General features: G+C 37.1%; 1 protein-coding gene across 2 annotated transcripts in view; it reads right to left on the reverse strand.

The window, feature by feature from the left end:
- Nucleotides 1-22530, reverse strand: part of KAT6A (lysine acetyltransferase 6A) — a 109220-nt gene that overhangs the window by 86138 nt on the left and 552 nt on the right. For both annotated transcript variants that reach the window (XM_088020971.1, XM_088020970.1), the window contains exon 2: nt 19490-20401. In XM_088020971.1, coding sequence (XP_087877097.1) covers nt 19490-20089 — 600 coding nt within the window. In that variant the 5' untranslated portion in view covers nt 20090-20401. The remainder of the gene's footprint in view (nt 1-19489; nt 20402-22530) is intronic.

Consider the following 22530-nt stretch of genomic DNA (forward strand, 5'->3'; position numbering starts at 1 on the left):
AGGCAGACGGACATTTAACCAACTGAGCCACCCAGGCACCCCTATCCTTTCATTTTCCCCCAGTTTTTTCCCCAAACTCTTGTTACTTAAATTTTTAAAGTAAACTTATTGAAAGTGCTCTGGGACATTTTTATCATATATCAATCTTGTGCATACAAAGAAGAAAAATGTAAGCAAAATTAATTAAGTATCCTCAAACCTTCTCTTAATTCAGAGTTCATCTCTTCAGAATCACTTTCTATTCAAAGTTATCAGTGCTTATTTTTGTTTTTTTCCCTTGTTTTTAGAGTTTCATTTTTTGAACCACCTAGGGTATCAGTGATGCAGTAATTCTCAAAGATTATTTCCCTCTGGTCTCCAGAATTTTCTTCCAAGTTACTGACCCTACTCTGCAAGTCTGGGTGCTGACAACTTCTTGATGTACCAGAAGGTGACCACAGCAGGTTTTCTGACAAACCAGGACTCATATTCCTTGCTCATATGATCCTAAAATGGTTTGCAGATCCCCACATTTTTACGTCTGTCTTCAATAGTTTAAAACACTGCTTCATTAAAAAGATAACAGCAGCACTGTTTGGATACTTGATAGAGACTACTTATTTATTAGTAATACGTGTGCACACACTCGTGTGTATGCGTGTGTAATAAAAAGGAGGGTCTGTTGTGAAAATAAGCTGTCAGCCTTACTGTTGATTAATCTGAGAACAGGTTATCTATTTATCTCCATTATCTGGCACAAAGTAAACACTCCACAAATTCAAAGGTTTATTGAATGAACCCCCAACATTCTTCAGTCAGCTTGATAGTGCTGAGATAGAAGTTCAGGCATTTCATTCATTTGTTCAATGAATATTTCAAACTAAGAGCCAGGCCCCTTGACAGACACTGAGAAAGAAATAAAAAGCAGCTCTTGCCTTTAATGCCAGTAGGAGAGGCAGATAAATAGACTATCAGAGTAGAGAGGAATTAAATGTCATAGCGTCAGCATGCCTAACATGCCATGAGAATATGTTTGTTACATTCATAAAGAAAGTCATCTCACTAAGCAAGTAATGGTAGTGGAGGCTTAAAAGATGAGCATCAGCTATTTTTTTTGTTTGTTTGTTTGGAGGAGCATCCAAAAGAATGACATTCCAAGCAGAAATACATACATATAAAAACCGAAAAGCAAGAGTGTGATGCCTATAAGGAACTGCAATGTTTTGGAAGGCAGAGGGTTAAGAAGTGTGGCAACAGATGACAATGCATAACAGCAAGGAGCCTGAACTTCATCCAGAAGGGAACAGAAATCCATGAGACTTGAGGATTCTAAACAAAGGGAGGACATGATATTTTAGAGAGAGTAATCAGATAAAAGTATAAAGGTGAGCTCCTGAAGTCAAGACTGGAGTCTGCTAGATAATCTAAGCTCCACAAGGACAGACACTACTTTCCATTTGATTCCCTGCTAAATCCTTAAACTTACAACAGTACCTACCACATGTCATGTATAATTAAATATTTACTGGATGAAAGAAGGGAAACCAGCCTAAAGACAACTGCAGTAGCCGAAAAAAGTGAACTAAATTAAGGCAACGGGAGACAGACATAGGTGGCATAACTAAAGATGCTAAACAGCAATTACTTTATATATACAAAAATTTTATTTTTTAAGTAATCTCTACACCCAATGTGGTGCTTGAACCCACAACCCTGACATCAAGAGCTGCACACTCTACCAACTGAGCCAGCCAGACGCCCCTACTTTATATATATATATATATATATATTATATATATATATATATATATATATATATATATATAGCTTGTCAGTAGTGAATGTCACCTTTTCCTTCTACTGATGCAGCTCAAGGAGACTAACAATATTTTAAATTCTAAGCTCTGTAAAAAATCCAAGTTAGTTTACTAAAGAGCTACAATAATGTCATAGAAAATTGTTCCTGGCAGCAATCTTAAAGAAATCAAAATTATTTACTTTACAGTCAGGACTATAGTTACTCTCCAGCTCTGTCGGGCTCAGAAAATTACTTGAGTCTACATACCAAGGGCTTACTATGTACCAGTGCTGTACTAGGTGCTATCAGATACAGGTGTTTCTTATCATGTCCTAAAGTGTGTGCAGTATCATGATCCCATGAAGAAATGGAGGGGCAAAGAATTAAATACTTTGCCTAGGACCACACAACTAATTAAGTAGTGAAACCAGAAAGCAAACTCCAGATCCCAAATTCTATTTACTACCCTAAATGATGGTAACTGATTTGAGTGTCCAAGGATGTCGGTCTTCTTCTCGGCCTGTATTATACATTTTTCAATACTGGCCAGAAAAAGCAATTTACAAAAATGCTTCACTGCATAGTTATGTTGAGATCCCCTAACCCCCTCTACTTGTCACAGCTCTTTTCCCCATACAGTAAAAGGAGAAAATAGGCATTTGTGCTGCTCTTTAGGAGTATGAACTAAAATTCTCAAGCAAGGGACACCTGGGTGGCTCAGTCAGTTAAGCACCTGCCTTCAGCTCCGGTCATGATCCCAGGGTCCTGGGACTGAGTCCCACATCGGGCTCCTTGCTTGGCGGGGAGCCTGCTTCTCCCTCTGCCTGCCACTTGCCCTGCTTGTGTGCTCTCTCTCTCTGACAAATAAATAAATAAAATATTTAAAAATAAATAAAATAAAATTCTCAAGCAATAGCTCTTTACCTTTTTTCCCAGTGATACACATGACAAATGACAATCACATGTACAATACAGTCTCCTGGTATACAGGCATAACCCATATTATTGGACTTTTGCTTTGTATGCTTTGCAGATACTGCTTTTTTTACAAATGGAAAATTTGTGACAACCCTGCATTAAGCAAGTCTATTGGTGCCATTTTTCCAACAGTATCTGCTCACTTCATTTCTGTGTATCACATTTTGGTAATTCTCACAATATTTCAAGCTTTTTCCTTATTATTCTATTTATTATGATGATCTGTGATCAGTGATTACAACTCAAGCTCAGATGACAGTATTTTTTACCAACAAACTATTTTTTAATTAAGATAGGTACTTTTTTTAGACAGAATACAATCGTAAACTTAAAAGACCACAGTATAGTGTAAACATATCTTTTATATGCACTGGGAAACCAAAAAATTCATTTGACCCATTTTATTGTAATATTTCCTTTATTGCAATGGTCTGCAACTGAAACTGCAATATCTCCAAGATATGCCTGTATAAACAACTCATGTTCCCAGTTAGCATATTTGAATGCAAATAAATCAGTGATGTTATTATAGAGGTTTTCAATTAAATCATTTCTTACTTGAAATTATTTTCAACATGTCTCACAACTGAACGTAAAACACTACTATTCTAGAGCAGGGGTGGGCAAACCATGGTCTACAGACCAAATCCAGCCCACACCACCTGTTAGGTAAGTAAAGTCTACTGGAACACACACTAGTTTACATATTGCCTATACTTGATCCTCACAGAGCTGAGAAGCGAGATCAGAGACTACATGGCCCGCAGAGCCTAAAATACTTACCCTCTGGCACTTTACAGAAAATGTCTGCCAACATCTTTCTTAAACTAACAATTCAATCAAAGCTCCAATATTTTGGGAACTTAAATGTCAATACATCAGACAAATCAGTTTCCTTAACTTTTAAAAAAAACAATTTTTGTACTTAAATTCTCAGAGCTCCCTGGATTTAGGCATCACCACTTCTTATAATTTATTGCTATTTCCTTGGCTCCCTTACTTAACTGAGGGCAGAGCAAGTATCTAGCATCCCTTTACAAAATCCCAGTACCTAGCATAGTACCTGGGAAATAGAAATTCTGTGGAAATTTGCTGAGTACATGTCCGAAAATAAGCATATGACTTAAGACATCAGTCAAGAGTAAAAGATATTCAATCCTACAGAAACTTGTTACTCAAAGTGTATTCTGTTCAGCAGTGGAATACTCAGGAGCTTGTTAGAAATGCAAAACCCCAGGCCTCACCAAAGACCTAAAACTGTATTTTAACAAGATCCCCAGATGAAAATTTGAGGAACAGTACTATACAAGGGGGTAATTATATATTAATTATAATTTTATTAAATTTGTTATAATTATATTAAAGTTGTTAGTTTGTTTCCCAATATGAGCCAGGCCACTCTGCATGGGGAAAAACAACCGCTTCAAGGCTTCATCCTTACCTTAATTCTGAGCTTCAAGATACAAAATAAAGACCTATTTGACAACTTTGACAAAGGGGGTACTTTCTTTTTTTGTTCTTTTATGGGGTGGGGGAGAAATGTTTTTTACTAAAAAATAGGACCAAATGTGGGGAATGTTAAATATTTTGCCTATTCCAAAGGACTATGACCAGAGGACGATGTCCATCCTAATCTGATTATAAAGTATATGAAAAACACTTTTTAAACTACCTAGATGTCTGTTTTTACATCCTGTTAAAACAGATGTGTTCATGAAAACTTCAAATACTTTTCAAAATATGATGGCAATATTTTGTGGGTTGATAAATTGATTTGTTTTGTTGTTTCACTGGAGAAAAGAGAGGGAAGTCAACACTACTTCTTGCTGTTTAGTTCTGAAAGTAAAGGCTAAAAACCATTGCAGCTATGACCTGCTCAGGCTAAAAATAATCTTCAAAAAGGCTGATGCTTGATGAATTTGGTAATTTCAGTACTATTACTATCCCACTTACAGAAAAGAAAACTGACACCCCTGGAAGATAAAGTAACTTGAATATCAAACAACAACTGATGAGGCTAAGATCTATGGCTCTTAAATATTCTTATATAAGCCCCAAACTAATCAGAATTAGTTTTGTAATAATTCACAAAGAACTTTAAACTACTGCGCCAACTTACCAGAATTTCAGTTTATTTCAACTTTGAATTCATAGTGTTTCTTTCTTTTGACTACCACTAGCCTCTACATTCTAGTGCATATATTTTAGCTCTATAACCTTGGGCAAATCACTTGACCTCTATGAGCCTTTAGTTCATCTATAAAATAGACAACCTTCCTTAAAGGGTTATTGTGACCTACCTAGCACATAATATTTATTCAAAATTATTTAAGTTTTCAAATATAAGTACTATATAACATGCATTTAAAAAGACTGACAAGCAAGAACATACTAAATCATCTACTGAATAGGGTTTCCCCACCATCAGTACAAAAGCAACAAACTTAAGATTTGGGGGAGTGGGTGAAAGGTCATTCTACAGGAGAGAATCTAACAGCATAGAGCGCTATAAGAGAGAGGTCATTATAAGCTTATAAGGGAGACTCAGCAAAAAAGACCTAGATACTTCTCAAGCGACATCATAACAGTTAAAAAGAAACTCAACAAATTTCTGATTACCTCTAAGAATTGTATGTTTTTAAGTAATCAGGTTTAAGAGAGACTAATAGTAGAATACAGATCAGAGGTTGTCTCTGGGCACTAGGATAGAACAAACTCCAGTGAGAATCAAAAAATGGAGTCAAAAATGGATAATGATTTTTCACTTATCAGACTGCCAAAGATCAAAAAGTTTGATAACACTGTGTTGCAAAGGGTGTAGGCAAAAAATACACTGCTGGTAAATCTCTATGGAAAGAAATTTAGAAATACCCAAATTACAAAGGCATATACATTCTCTGACCCAATTATTCCACTTCTTGTAACTTACAAATCTAAAATAATGCACAACGGAGGTTATTGAGTGTGGAGAAAAACAAGTGGGGAGAAAAACAAGGCAAGGTGCAGTATAGTATGTGAAAGTATGCTATCAACTGTGGGTGAAAATGCATATATAAAACCAATTACTTATATACACAGAGAATCTCTCTGGAAGGTAGAAACCAAGCGCACTGGCTGCCTCCTAGGAGGGGAACTAATCAGCTGGGGAACAGGAGATAGAATACTTTCAATGGAACTCTTTCGTACTTTTTGAATTTTACATATCAATGAATATATTATCTATTGGGCAAACACAACTTCTTAGTTTTAAAAATATTTTATGGGTAACAGAGAACAAGTATTACCCTGAAGGAATAGCAAATGGTACTTTTTAGCTGAGGTATCAAACATTTGCTGAAAACATCTGAAACTCTATCTCCCCTTTTAATCTACAGAGGCTATAAATTTTGAGAGGATAAATGGTTTAGCCTCTAAGTTTAAAGAGAGTTAATAGTTTAAAAAAAAAACAACCTGATTTCTATCACTTCCCCTTCCAGTTTAAACCTGACAGTTTCAATTCAACAAACATTTTCTGAGCATCTTGCAAAGTGTCAGGACCTGGATACAAAGATTAATAACATGTATGACCTGATAAATGGTTGAACAGATGTACATAATAAATGGTAAAGGACACCACTTTTTTTAATGCCTGTCATTTTCATGAACAAGAGGCAGCCTGATGTGGCAGAAGGAGTATTGGGCTTGAAAGAGACCAGGACTGTAATTCCATTTATTCCCTTTATTCCCTTAACCAATCATCTAATTCTGCATACATAAAATCTAGCAATTTTAATACCTGCACTGCCTACCTTACTATAAAAGTGTTATAGCAAAAGAAGATATATGTGAAAGCAAAATTCTTTATAATCTGTGAAACACTTCATAAACATAATTATTACCACCCAAATGAAGTTTTAGAGAAAAATATTTTACTTCCCTTTTCTTTCTCTAGCTTTCTTTGCTGAAGTTAAGAGTTCTCTGTTTAACTGAAGTTATCAGACACAAAACTGTGTATTTTTATTATTCTTTCAAAGTTAATAGATGACAAAGCCAACCCACTTGTAAAGCATTCAAAGAAAGTAAAGGTAATTTTTTATTGTAAGTTACATATGTAGGGACACCTGGGTGGCTCAGTCTGTTAAGCAGCTGCCTTCAACTCAGGTCATGATCCCAGCATCCCCCATCAAGCTCCGTGCTCAGGGGGGAGCCTGCTCCTCCCTCTGCCTGCCACTGCCCCCTGCTTGTGCATTCTCTCTCTCTGACAAATAAATAAAATCTTAAAAAAAAAAAAAAGGAAGGAAGGAAGGAAGGAAAAAAGAAGTTACACAAGTAAAATCCAAACAGACAAAAGCAGGTATTCAAGTGCAACTCGAAAGAAAGAAAGAAAGAAAGAAAGAAAGAAAGAAAGAGAAAGAAAGAAAGAAAAAGAAAGAGAAAGAAAGAAAGAAAGAGAGAGAGAAAGAAAGAGAAAGAGAGAAAGAAAGAAAGAAAGAAAGAAAGAAAGAAAGAAAGAAAGAAAAAAAAAAGACGAAAGAAAGAAAAGAAAGTAAGTTACACAAGTAAAATTCAGACAAAAGGAGGTATTCAAGTGCAACTCAAAGTTGGGAGCTTACAGCTCCCAACAGTAGCCTTGGGGATACTCTTAAAACAGTGGGATAATGAGAACAGGAAGCCTAGGACGGCAGCAATAAGGGCAAAAGGGCCGATAGAAAGAGGGACTACAAAAATACCAACAGGGGCACGTGGGTGGCTCAGTTGTTAAGCGTCTGCCTTCAGCTCAGGTCATGACCCCAGGGTCCTGGGATCGAGCCCCACATCAGGCTCCCTGCTCCTCAGGAAGCCTGCCTCTCCCTTTACCATTCCCCCTGCTTGTGTTCCCTCTCTCGCTGTGTTTCTCTCTGTCAAATAAATAAATAAAACCTTAAAAAAAAAAGAAGTACCAACAATTGTGGTTGTAATGCTGGCAGACTGTCAGCTTTCTTAATGATATGCTTTGTCAACACTCTAAGTTTGAAGTTGCTTTTTTAAAAATCTTGGCCTATTCTTAAGCAATAAGAGGAATGCGTTTACCTCTGTACCACCAATGTATACTCGCCCTGCAGAATAATTCAGATAAAACCAATCCTATCTTCTATCATTGAAAGGCAAGCAAATAGATATATTCAAATGTATCCTGCTGGCTTGGAGATTACCCTATCACACCTTACCATCAGTTCAAAGAAAGCATGATATCAAGAATAAAAGCTGCTGGGGCACTAGGGTGGCTCAGTCAGTTAAGCGCCTGCCTTCGGCTCAGGTCATGATCCTGGGGTCCTGGGATAGAGCCCCATATCAGGCTCCCTGCTCAGCGGGGAGCCTGCTTCTCCCTCTCCCTTTGCCGCTCCCCCTGCTCATGTGCTCGCTCTCTCACTCGCCCTCTCTCTCTCCCTCAAATAAATAAAATCTTTAAAAAAAAAAAAATAGGGGCAGCTAGGTGGCTCAGTGGGTTAAGCGTCTGCCTTCGGCTCAAGTCATAATCCCAGAGTCCCAGGATGGAGCCCCACATTGGGCTCCCTGCTCAGCGGGGTGTCTGCTTCTCCCTCTCCTTCTGCCCCTCTCCCTGTTTGTGCACTCTCTCAAATAAATAAAATCTTTTAAAAAAAAAAAAGCTGCTAACAAAATGCAGAAACATAAAATGCTAACTAGTGTTTGCTGGGGAGGGTAGTGACTCTAAAACCAAGATCTAAAAGTTAGACATGTGATTTGGTTCTTTATTCATATTCAATTAAGCATTTATTATGGGCCTACAATGTTTTGCTTCTAGGCCTTTGTACGTGCTGTTCCCTCTGCAGGAACCACTCTCTTTCCCACCCCACCCATTTGCTTCCCCACCTCACTAACCTCTCACATGTGACTTCCTCTGAGAAGACTTCCCTAACTTTCCCCACCCCCTCCTCTGCGAGCACTTATCACTACGTGTGTTAATTACAGAGACTGTATCTCCTTTACTCAGGACTTACACCGTGTTGGCACCTGAAAATGTTCCATAAATACTTGTAAAGCATACCAGACACTGTGCCAGGTAGACAGGGATACAAAGATGAAAAACAAGATCCTAAATTCACTGTCTAGTGGGAAACAGGCTAAAGCAACAATACAATGTAAAATGGGCTATGAAGGAGGCATGTACAGGATATCAGGGGCATGAAGAGAGCTAAGTCAACCTGGAAGCAGGATGAGTAATAATGAGGAAAGAAATAGAAAAGAGGATATGCCTAAACTAAGCCTGCAAGATTCTATAAATAAGAGCTAATTAGTAAAGAAAAGAGAAAGGATAGGGGTGCCTGGGTGGTTCAGTCGTTAAGCGTCTGCCTTCGGCTCAGGTCATGATCCCGGGGTCCTGGGATCGAGCCCCACATCGGGCTCCCTGCTCAGTGGGGAGCCTGCTTCTCCCTCTCCCACTCCCCTGCTTGTGTTCCCTCTCTCGCTGTGTCTCTCCCTGTAAAATAAATAAATAAAATCTTAAAAAAAAAAAAAGAAAAGAGAAAGGATAATCATTCCAGATAGGAGAAAAACAAGAGAAACAAGGTGGATCTGAGGAACTACAAGTAGTTTGGAATGTGCAGTGGGTCTCAAACCTTAGCATGCATCAGAATCACCTTGGAGGGCTTATAAACATACAAGTTGCTGGACCCCACCCCCCAGTTTGTGATTCAGTAGGCCTGGAATATGGCCCAAGAATTTGCATTTCAAACATTTTCAGGTGACACTGCTGCTACTTCTGGTCCCTAGGGCAACACTTTGAAAACCACTAGTATAACAGAACACAGAGGGCATACGAAGAAGGAGCAATAGACAAGTTTGGAGCAACACGATGGGGCAAAGGGGGTTAAAAGTTACATACATTATGCCACAAAATTTGGCACTGAAGGATTTTGAGCAGAGGAGTAAGTTTTAGAAAGATGATAATAATAGCTAACATTTATAGAGCACTGGACTTTATGTATTCTGTACCATCCAGTAATTATTAGCCATATGTGGCTATTTCAATTAAATTACAATTATATTAAATTCAGTTCTTCATCAACCAGCCACATTTCAAGAGCTCAATAGCCACATTACAGCCACTGACTACTATACTGAGCACAGATATAGAATATTCATTCCATCATCACACAAAGCACTGTTAGACAACACTGATGTATATTAACTCATTAAATCTTCGAAACTTCATTTTGAGATAGACACTGTATTATCTCCATTTTATAGAAAGAAATGTGGCTAAGAAACATTAAGCAAATTACCCAAGGTCATAAAGCAAATGGTGCCTACATGGGATGCAAACCCAGATGGTCTGGTTCTTGAGCCTGTATTCGTAATCACTTCATAATGGGATCAGTCTTGGCAATAATATGAACTGGAGGGAGATGATATTGAAGGAAGGAACACCAGTGAGGAAACTACTAAGGCAAATCCGGAGAGAAATGGCAAGGACCTGCACTAAGAGTAGCAGGTGGAATGGAGAAGTTAATTAAAAGAGATGTTAAAGAAGTAGAAAAGACTGGGGATGGACTAGAAGTGAATCCAAAAGAAGTGCAAGTGTAGAAGATAACACCAAAGTTTCCTTTAGGAATCAAAGGCAATGGCAATGTCTCATACCACAGTAAGAAATCAAAAGAGCAAGTTAGAAGGTGATGAATTCCATCTGGGTCATCATGAATTTGAAGTGACCAAGACACTACACTGTGGGATATACAAGCCCAAAGCTCAAAGGAGAGATATGGATTATAAATTTAGTCATTAGTACAGCAGAGGTTAAGTCTAGAGATAACTCAGAAGGTTGAGACAAAAAGAAGCAAGCAAAGAACAGGATCTTGGTGGCAGGGGGCACCTGCATGGCTCAGTCAGTTGAGCATCTGACTCCTGGTTTCAGCTCAGGTCACGAACTGGGGTTGGCGGGATCAAGCCCCACATGGGGCTCCACATTCAGCTCCGAGTCTACTTGAGAGATTCTCTTTCTCCCTCTCCCTCCCCCTCTGCCCCTCCCCCTGCAAGTGCTAGTGATCTCTCATTCCCTCAAATAATTTTTTAAAAAAGATTCTCCCTCTGCCCCTCCCCCCTCCCCACTCTCTCAAAAAATAAAACAAAAAAACAGGACCCTAAGGAATTCAACATACAAGATTCAGGCGAACGATAAAAAGCCAGCAAACTGAAGATGAATTGCCAGAAAGATGGAGAACAGGAAAGACACCTAGCAAAGAATTACCCCAAAGGTCAAGGGAGGAGAGAATGGTCAACAGGCACAAATGGGGCTGAAAAGTCAGGTAACTGAAAGACTGAAAACTGTACACAAGAACTGTTTCAAATGGTGCTCTAGAACCAAAGGGCAGATTGCAAAAGATATGGAATGAATACAGACTTTTTTTCAAGAAGTTTCAAAATGAAGGAAAGGAGACAGGGTGTAGATGTACAGAAGGATCTCGAGCAGTGTTTCTGTTTTTATTCTAACTTGATGGGAGAGACTTCCCCATGTTAAGGGGGCTAAGAGTGGAAAGACAAGGAATATTATTAATGGGACAAGGCCCCTGAGACAGGAGAGAACATAGAGAGATGAGTTCTAGACAAGACACTTCTTCTCTCATATCCTCTGAAAAGGTAGCAAAGAGGGTAAAAATAAGTACAGACATATTTAGGTTAGTGTAGGAGGGGTATAAACTTAATGAGCTCATATGGCCACAGAGAATCCATTCTGTGAAGGAGAATATGGGAGTGTCTGCAGACAATGAGAAAAGCAAAAGGGCTAGAGGAAATACTGAACTGCTGCAGAGAGAACAGACGCAAGACACAGACATACATCCCAAAGCAGAACTGATTAAAGGCCACAAATTTGTAAGTGGCATCCCACCACATGGTTTGTGCAACTTTCTTCAAAATGATAAACAGTCCCATATAGGAGCAGAGAGAGAAAAATGGTTGGCTTAATGTCAAAGTTGGGGTTTGCCAATTAGAGGAGTAAAGCAAGTAACTGAGGTGATAAACCATAAGGCCAAGCAATTAGAAGAAAAACAGCATAGTGGTGGGAGGGGCTCACCCATCAAACTCACACATGGAACTTTCTCCAAAATATATACCATGAGACCCTGATGAGATTAAAAAAAAAAAAAAACCAGGTATAGTAGGAGAGAAAGGTGGAAGATTAGGGAAGTTATGGTCAGGAAGTAAGATAAAACAAAATTTAGGTTTCCATGGGTACACTGTCCTGGGTTCATTCAAAGTATGTTCATGGGAGTGGATGTGAAGTATGTTGTTTCACGTACTTGTCTGAATTGCAATGATTAGACAAAAAGTAGCTGCTTCTGTCCTCTGATTCCCTCAGCCAGTTCTGTCAGAGCAGTGGTTCTCATCCCTGGCTCTACATTTGATGCACATGGAGGCTTCAAAACAAAACAACTTGAAATCTGGGCCCCCTAGATCTGCTAGAGTCTAATTTAACTGGTTTATTTTTTGAGGCTCCTTGGGTTGTTCTAAAGTGGATATAGTGTCAAGAACCACTGCTTTAGAAAGAACAGGGCTTTAGATTTATGTTATGAATTTAAAGAAAAACTGGCATAAGAAGAAATGAAATAACTAAAGCAGGAAAATGATAAAAGAGGATCTAAATCCTAAATCAGATTAAAGATGTCCCCAATAGAAAAGTTGAAAAGCCATCTTAAAGCACAGCATCAGGCTTAACACACAAAAAAATGTAATAATGTTTCTAAGGATTCTGTTACAGGTTCTAGAAAACTCAGGAGTTAAATGCTTCACTGTAGCCAATGAAGAAAAAAGAAAAACCTGCACTCTACTAAGCAGAAAGAATTGAAAACCAACACTTAACAGCAGCTCTCCAGGTCAACTACAGTTCACAACTCCCTGGAGGAAAAAGCAGCCTATAATATAAGCATGATAACCCCCCTCCCCCCCCCCCACAGACACACAAGGAATCTACCTCTTCTGCACAAAAGGTAAATGGCAAAGGAATCAGCTCTCTTCTTTCACACAAAGATTTTAAGTTTTTTAGCTACCAGATTTTCTTTCTACATCATTTACCAATAATCTTAAAACCACCTAATTATTTTATAAATAACTGTCCCCAATCTTAACCTTTATTTGCCATTATTCTAATGTATTTGCTAAATTTTACATTAGTAAATGTAGAAATGAACTGACACAATGGCCAAAAAAAGACAGACAAAATCTGTTGTCTGCTGCCTTCTCTTAAGGTTTACTATTACAAATCACCCAGAACCAAGACTATGTATACATAACAATGAGGGTAGACTCTACATTCCTAATCTCCCCATACCCGATGCCTTTGGTAAGAATTACTTCATTATTTAATAGAAAGGCTGGTACCTTTCTATCTCAGTCCTAAATTTTTTAAATTCTAACCAATTATCCAAGTCCCTCAGAGGTCTATGTTATAGACTTTCTGAAAATCAGACTTAACTATAAGCAGACTTTTTTTTTCCCCCAAAATTCAGAGTACTTTCCCTTCCAGCGTTAAGGTAGCTCAACATGTTCTTCTAATATTTAGCTAAAAAAATAAGACAACTTTCTAACTCCTCTAATTTGAGCCATAAAAAGTCTTTTCCAAAAAAATTAAAAACTGTTTCAACTTTCAAGAATGTATAGCTATCTTCAAACACTGAAACAAGCTGATTTACATATCTGTGGTTATAAAAACGAGCAAAATTCTCTAAACCAGGGTTTATTCTATGGTTTCCATTAAGCAATACATTATTTTATACTCATTACCCTGTAATACTTTAAAGCAGTACTACAGCTTAATGAAAAAAAAGCAAAGAATTGAGAAGTTTCTCCCAGATTAACTTGCTGTGCAGCACTGAAGACACTTAAATCTCTTGGGCCCTCAATTTCTCTATTTGAAATAAGATTAGAAACACTGTTATCCAAGATTGCTACTTGCTCAAAATTCTATAAAAGATTTTTTTTCAAATAATTTATCTATACTTTGTAAGCATAATATAATCCAAGTATAAAATATACCTTACTCAACACCACAGCCAAATTTATTTTTCCTTAGCAGGTCTTTTTTTTTTTTATTGCTGGCAGTTAAAAACCATTTTGACCCAGAATGGCATTCTGCAAATCTAAATGCTACACTACTATAATCCCCATGCTTAATTTCAACCCTTAACCAAATAGTGCCATACTACAAACTGTTCCTTCACCTGTTCCCTAATGAAGTTGAAAGTAATTCTTTGGGCTTGAATTTACAGAGTTATGTACAGTGCTGACGAAAGCCATCTGTTGGGAACTATTGGAAAACACCAGAAGAAATAGCCTAGATTTTCCTGGGAACCAGCTGCAGCTCAATGAGTCCTAATCCTGCTCCAGCTGGGAAAAGCAGAAGGGTGAGGTCGCTACAGGTCTAATTCATCTGCTGCAGATCCTTTGTGAACTGACTCCACCCATGAGCAGCCAATTGGTAAACAACTTTATCAGAGGAGGCTCTTAATAATTCCTACACATAACATTCATTTGTTTCTTTAAAAATGTTTAAATCAGAACACCAAAAGTATTCATTATTGTAATTTTAACACTTCTCAGTTCACTAAAAACAGAACAAAAAACTTAATTCTATTTTAACCAACCAACCTGGCAACCAGATTCAGTCCTCTTATATAGCTAAGATCCAAGTCAGTGCAGAAAATATACTTTCTCCAATGTTCTACATAAGAGGAGAAAAAGTCCTATTATCTGCTTTCATAGTATTAAAGGTAAATGTAGTGTAAAAAAATACTGGCCCTTGTATCAGGATGAACTAAAAAAACAGGCAGCATGGATAAGATAATGCATTTTGCATACATTCATTTTCTATTTGGTGTTTTATGAGAAGCCATAATGAAAACCTATATTATTAAATGTTATTAAATAGCTATTATATAAATATACTACACCTATAAAATTTAACCATGTAAAATTCTCTGAGACTTCAATAAGAAAACATGTTAAAGCACTCAGAACAGTACTCAACACATTGTTAGCCCTTAACAAATGTTAGCTATTAATAGGTTTCTATAAGCAACTGCTTACATTCCCTTGGCCTACTGATACAGGGCAAAGAAAGGTCAAGATAGTTAGATCCTCTAGATCCCTATTCCCGAAGCAATTTATAGTATCTGACGTCTTCTTTAATGTCTTCCCTTTATTTCATCAATTTATTAGAAGTTAGTCCAGGAAAGAGTAAAGTTCTACTGTCAAAAGTATAGGAAAAATATCTAGGTTGTGTGCATTGGCTGGGTATAGAAGTTTTGATTAGCAATGGAAAACCAAAGGCTGCTTTAGTAGATCAAATTTTCTTTCAGGGTATGTCATGGGCTGAAAATTAACCAAAACACACACAGCTCATAGGCTAACTAGAAGATCAAAAATTGCCTGTACAGCTGATTGTACCGCATTACAAATATATCTCTGAGTTATTTTTAAAATTCTGGGTTTTTAATAAGACTAAGTCTGCTGAGACAAAGTCAATTCCTTAACCACATTTATATTTAACCTACCTCAATAACTTGTTAGTAACAAATTTTTATTTCTAGCCAGCTTTGCCTCAGGGCCCACAACATTTAGAGTCACCAAAAAATGACGTAGCATCAATTTTACTATAAAGGCCATTTCCAAATAGCTAAATCAAAGCTTTATTATTCTTAACTCAGTAACTTGAAAACATATTCCCAAATTCACATCTCTACATCAAAGCCCCACTTATTCTGTGAATTTAAAATGTCAAATTCCAGTAACAAAAATAATTTGGATTCTACAAAGGGTCTACTGTATTGAGATAGAACTTATTTTAAAAAGGCTATAAATTTATCACTTGATCTTTCTCCTCCAGGTTACCTAGCTGGGTAATTACCTAAACAATAACACTGGTTGACAATACTTTCTCTACCCTTTCCAACTATAATGCTTCAGCAAATGTTCCACAACACTATTCAACAGAATAACACTTTAATGATGTAGCTGATTATCACAAGAGTACAGTTTTCTGGACTAGTAATATGGAACATAAGCAATATATATTCAAGTACATTTTTCTGTGTTAAAATGAACCCAAAAGTTTGAAATCAAGGTGAAAAAGGTTCCTTCCAAGACTCAGTATCTAAAGATACAAACCAGCACAATCTCAAATAATACAGCCTCCCCCAAGAAACATCTCATTATTTCTCAGGGATTCACAACACTTAATTATTATGAACACAATCACTGTAAAAAACTAAAAGTTATATTTTATAAACTAAAAAAGAACCCCAAAAACATTTATTTTGCCTCTTAGCCTTAATCCTCAATAAGACCTGAATCCTAAATTCACTGTTATAGTAGACATCTAAATGTTTGCTGAATATGAATAAATGAAACAAATGAACAAATAATTTACAGTAAAATCTGTTTTCAAAAGGAAAGAAATTTGCAAGGGGCCAATTGTTATTTAAGCCAGTTTCACACTATCACTCTCATCTATATGCCACAATTCAAGGAAAAGCAACATTTTGAATTCCCAAATGAAAGCATGCTATTGCAGCCATGCAACAAATCCCAGATTGCAAATCAGAAAACTTCAGTAACAGATAAACTGAAAATTAATAAGCACAGACTTTATCTTCAAGAAAAAAAAAAGTCATGTAGACAAAACCATTTTTTATGGACCTCAGGTATACAAAACTAGATTTTTCATAATCTCTGGTTTCTGATACATTCTTACCACTGGTTCAAAGCCAGTTTTAAAATCCAGTCTATCATAGAGAAAAAGACACAAACCGTGAAGAGATGGAGTTAGGGGGAAATGTGTCCTTTTACAATTAGAGAATGTACTATGAAGTTAACACCAAGAACATTCACAATTGTGTACTTGACTGCAGTGACAGGCATTATATGTAACAAACCCCCAAGAGGCAGTAGGTATAGCTGTTATAAAGACTGGAGCCAGACTGCCCAAGTTCAAATCCTAGCTTTGCCGCTTAGTATCTCTGTGACTCCGAGAAATTACTAAACCTCTTTTATGCCTCAGTTTCTTCACCTGTAAGATAACAGGACCTACTTCATTGAGTTGTATGAGAATTAAATAAGTTAATACATGTATAGCTTTAAAGTAATGCCTGGCACATGGTAAACATATCAAGTTAAACAAAGTCACCATAAACTACCACAACCCTAAAGGTAGCTCAGAAATTTCCCTTACAATGTGGATAAAACTTTTAAATCATAGTATCCCACAGATTTTCCTCACTATTTATCAATGTGAAAACACACTTAAGTTCAAGTGTGTTCACAAAAACTCTTAAAAATACAGTATTTCTACACAGCTGATCCCACCAAAAGTAGCAAAAACCACTCAGTTGCTGAAAATCTAACATACAGTTCTACAGTTCCTTCCAAAGGTTGATATCCCAAAGAAATAAAAGTTAAAACTGATATAGAAAAAAATAAAGAGGAACTTGAAATAATGCCATTTCAGTTCTAAGGAGAGTGCCTGGCCCACAACAGGTGCTCAATAACCTTTTGCTGAATTAAGGCCTAAAAGTGAAACTACTTCTGGCCTACACTTTCCTTTCTCCATCACTGTCAAATCCACTCCAGATAATTTTTTTGAGAATATCTAGGTTCATAACCTATGAAACCTACCAAACCAATCAATTTTTAAAAAAGGAAAGTAAATAAAATACAATATAAAGAGCAAACTATATAATCTGTTCAGAGAACAAATAATTCTTCACTGTATTATGATTTCGAATGTGAGCTTTTCCTATCTTTGGAGGAAACACTCAGGAAAATCACTACTGAAAGAAAGACTATTTAAAAATATATAACAGATCTCATCAACTCTAATTTCATAGATATCATAAAATTAGTTTTCAATTCAGACCAGTACACATATATAGAAGTCTCAATTCAATGAAACTCAATTTTTCCTAAGTGTCTACTCCAAATTTAGTTACTTCAGTTAATAACACTATATATTACAGTTATGTAATATAACTGTAACCAAAAAGATAATATAACCAAAAAGATAATTTCTAACCAAAGTAAACCAGCAAATCTCTACTGGATTAAACTTTTTTTTTTAATATAGAGGTCTCAGCTCAGCTGCAAAGTAGGAATTGTTGGATTAGATGGTTCTCAAGATCCCTTTCAAAAGTAAAATCCTAGGGTGACAGGACTCAGATATGTCCCATAGTGTACTATATTGGCTACCTTTTAAAAATATGCACAGTTGACGTTTTATGTATGGCCAATATTTTTAAAAATTAAAATATCTAATTCAAGCAAGGGATACTATAATAAAAGCAAGCACCCAGGTGTTCTAACAAGAATTTATAATACTCAATTCACAGAACACTGAATTCACTGTAAACTATAAATTATTTCCTGTTTCCATGTAGTTAACCTATAGATCATTTGGTAACAATTTCAGGAATCAATCATACTTTTAACTTCAGCCATATGTGATCAAGAAACAGTTCTTACAGTAAGAGTTCTACAACAGCACTGAACTACAGAATAAAGCATTTTAGTTACCTGTCCACCTTGAATTTTTAATACCACTTTTAATAAATGCTCAAATGACAAAGAACCATTCTATCAGAATCATTTCAAGGTTAATAACAGTAAGATAATGTTTCTATTTCAAAGTTCACAGGGAAAATTGAACCCTAAAATAGATCTCTAAAAACTTCATCAAAGAAAAATACTGTTAATTTTCAATTGTTATTTAAACAAAAATCTATAGGTGGGTTACTAACTGCAATAAATTTAGACTGAATCTCAAATATTTTAAAATACATTCAATGTTAACTTTACAATCTTCTCAACCTAGAAGTAGCTTCCATGATCTTAGGCAAGATAAAGATTATTTTACTATTGTATACTAAAGTGTGCATCTGTACTACCACTCTCCCCAGAACTACAATTCAGAACACTTGAAATAAATTTACAGCTAAGACACTAGGTCAATGTAAAAAACTGCTACTAACAAAATTCTCCTCATCCCCCAATATCTATTTAAGGGCCATATTTTGCTGTTTCTTAGTGTACTTTCAACTGCATAAAATAACAGCATGAAACACAGAGTACAGTAAGGTATACCACTGTGTATCAAAACTCACAACTCCACAGAACTTTAGAAATACAGGATACTTTATTCCTGACCCATGTAGCTACCCCGTCATAAACAGTAACACTTAGGACTTCATCCTATGCAAAGAATACATGACAGAAAGTTAGAATACAACAGAAATAAGAACTGATAAATTTGCTTAGCTATTACTATGGGTCAGGAGAATCAGTCTCACTCCTGCCTAATGATAACGTAAAACAAAAAGAAAAAAAGGAAAAAGAGAGGTTCTTAGAGTCACCTGCTTATTTCAAATCCAAGCCTCCAACATTTAGCAGTGCTCATCAACTTCCAGCAGTAAGATATTATAAGAACTCAGAACAGCCTTCAAGTTGAATGCTACTTTTAAATTCTAATCTAAATATGTTCTTTTAGGTGCATCAATACACTCTGAAACTCAAGACATCAAATATTTCAAAGTATAAGGACAACTGGTATCTACTGAATTCTAACAACTCATCAATAAAAAACCAGAGGTGATCATTCCATAAGTCCCCAAACACAAAACCTAAATGTAACTTCTACATAACTTCTTAGAAATGTGACTTTGTAGCATGCTCTATCATCAGCTCTATGAACACTGATGCATATGCCACTCTTACCTTATCCTTTTCATGTGGAAGGAGTGACACTGGAGGTAAAGAGGAAAGAGACTCACAACTCTCTTTCCCATCCACACTGGTTGCTTTAGTGTTGAGCCGATAAAGAGGTCCATCTTTAAGGAGTCTGCCGTGGCCAACGGCTCGTTTAATAGCCAATCGTAACTGCTGGTGAAAGCCAGAGGCAGCACTGCCTCCAAATAATGCAGACACATCCTTCTGACCTTTCAAAAAACGTTCAATGCTTTTCAAAGTCGAGCCACTGGACTCTGCCAAGCCCTCAACTGCCCGCTTGATCAGTTTATTCCAATCTACATTTTGTTTATTATCCAATTTTCCATGGTTTCGGGGTTTAGGAAGTGCTATTCGCCCAGGATTATCAGGATCTTTATAGGAATTGAGTCCTTTATTGGAGACTTTTAAAATTGTTCCATCTTTAACACTCAACTCCAATTGTTCTAAAACAGTTTTACGATCCAAGCCATGGGATGAAGACACTGCATTGCATATCCTTTCTTCTGAAGGACGCTGTTTTTGCTTCTTCACTTTTTTGATGGCCTCCAAAATCCACTCCGTATACAGCGGGTTAGCGAGTTTTACCATGGTGAAGGATTCTGTATATCCATAGAGTCGTTATCCCTTATCCTGATGCTGAGTAAGTTTTACACCATGGAAAACAACATTCTCGGAGGCTGGGAACCAGTTAACCATAGCATACAAGTTTTCTGGCCTGAGTCCTTTCCCCCTTCACAGAGTGCCTCCTCACTTTTACTTTAGAAACCAAAACAACCTGTTATTTGAAATGTCTTTAAATTTCGCAATAAACTTCTCAATAGCACCACACATGGGTCTCTTCATAAAGTTGTAAGAACTCAAGAACATCTCCTTCCCAGCAGAAAAATGTGCATCTTATGCCTGAAAAACAAACACGGTCAGTTTTCTATCAAGTCGCATTTTGTAAATAAGCTAATAACTGAGACATCCTAGTCGTTAAAGATAATCAAATATCAAGTGTTTACTGAGCACCTGTAGAGTTTTAACAAGTTTCTACCAACATTCCAAAAACAGTTATGTATGTAAACCATTGGGGTAAAAAGGGAAAAAAAAAAGATGTATAATTAGGATACAATGAGGAAACAAGATGAGATATACTATGAATGACCTTAAACTACAACTAAGCAGAGGGGTGCTGACTATTCTGTACTCCACAATCTCTGCTCACCAGTCTATGAACTGAAACTCTTCCTTCACATCTTTCCCCAAGAACCTATTCAGCACTTCAACAAGTATCTGGATTAGTAGAAAGAATCCTGCAATGAAAGTAAGAGTGAATCTTTCATCTTTCAAAATTCCAGACATTCAAACTGCATAAAAACAGTCAAAAAAGAAAAAAACAGTCAACAAGGCAAAAAACCATTGAGAAAATTTTAACTATTTCATATATTAAAAGAAACAAAGAATACAATTTACACAGATCAAGTTCATATTTTAAGTACATTACTGTAAACATTCTAAATGGAAACAAAAATAATATTGAAAATCAAGTGAGAAGTCCTTAAAGAATTTTAAAATCCAAATTCAAATTTTAAGAATTACATGCTGATAGCTTCTCCTAAACCAAACTAAAATACTAATATTCGATATACTAGAGGGAGAAACAACTGTCAAAATGTTCATAACCAAGCTACACATAAACCAGAAGAAAGGTCCAGAATCACTGGGTTCAAAAATGCACACACTACATATCAAATGTACTATATTGCCTGTTGGAGGTTTAAAAAGATCTCACAGATTCAAGATTGCTGACCTGAAATGTACATTAATGAGTAAAACACAAGCACATATATATATATTCCCTCTTCAGGATCAAAGTCAATAGTCTTCTTTGAAACAAAAGAATCTGGCAGATACACATCTTTTTGAAAATCACCAAAATAATGAATTCTGAATCAAATTAACTTCTTTGCTTCCAAAAAATAAATATAACTTGATTTATTTTTTTTTAGAACGTCTGTTCTTGTTCTGAGGAGCATTTACATTACAACATAAACAATGATAGAAAAATGGCTCCCGCAGCAAGTATTAGGACTGACGTTAAAATCAAAAGGAAAACTAACAGACATTAGGAAAGCTACAGTCCTATTAACTCTAATAGGAAAGAAAAGGCTGAAGTAAACACTCAAACCTGAGCCAAGATTTATTTTTAAATTAGCTGACTAAAAAGAAGCCCCCCTGAGAGAGCTATGCTTCATTTTGGTGAGAGTCTCGAGAGGACAGAAATCATAGTCTTATTACTCCAAGAACGTTCATTATATAGACATTAACGCTAAACTACATGAGAGGCTACAAATCTGAGTTTAAGAAGCTGGGAACGTCCTAATTGATTATGCTCGCAGGTAAACTAATGAATGACAGCTACTCATTGTCTCTCTGGCCAGGGTTTTCACCAGTCTCCAGGTCTTCCGAAAGTAAAGCGCCTGCAGACCTGAACTTTAACTCTCTGAAAGTACACCAGCGGCTAGAGAGAAAGTACAACTTGCTTCCGACAGTCCTTCCCTGGTCTCCATTCCCCACCCCCAAACACATCTTCGCGCTCTCTTTTTAAAGAGCGAGAAACTTTAAAAACTTGGAACTGCACAACCCTGCCGCTTGCCAACGGGTAGCTTCGCCGTTCCCATCAGATGGAAACAGAACCCGAGGACTAAGTTAACAATGAAATCACGTGAAAGAGTTAAGAGCAATGTATCTCCCATTCCCGGCTCCTCCAAATCCTAAGCTCCACAGAGGCCGGTTCAAAGGAGGCGTTTGGGGCACGCAGGCTGCCCAAGGAGCCTGACAGGTCCCGCAGCTCCCGTCCAAACCGGCCGAAGGTTGACAGGCAGCCCGCCGCCTCCCCTCCCAACACAGGGGCTGACAGCCCGACAGACACAACACCACACGTGCTGCCTCCTCCGCACCACAACACCCGCCAGCCTGTCACCCCCACTTGCCGCCTCAGCCCCGCTCGGATCTCCGCGAACCCGGCCGGAGCCGGAGAACAAGCG

The sequence above is a fragment of the Eumetopias jubatus genome, unplaced genomic scaffold, assembly GCF_037043125.1.
Source record: "Eumetopias jubatus isolate StellerSeaLion01/CBP00866 unplaced genomic scaffold, mEumJub1_p1.0 scaffold_2, whole genome shotgun sequence".
Taxonomy (NCBI): Eukaryota; Metazoa; Chordata; class Mammalia; order Carnivora; family Otariidae; genus Eumetopias; species Eumetopias jubatus.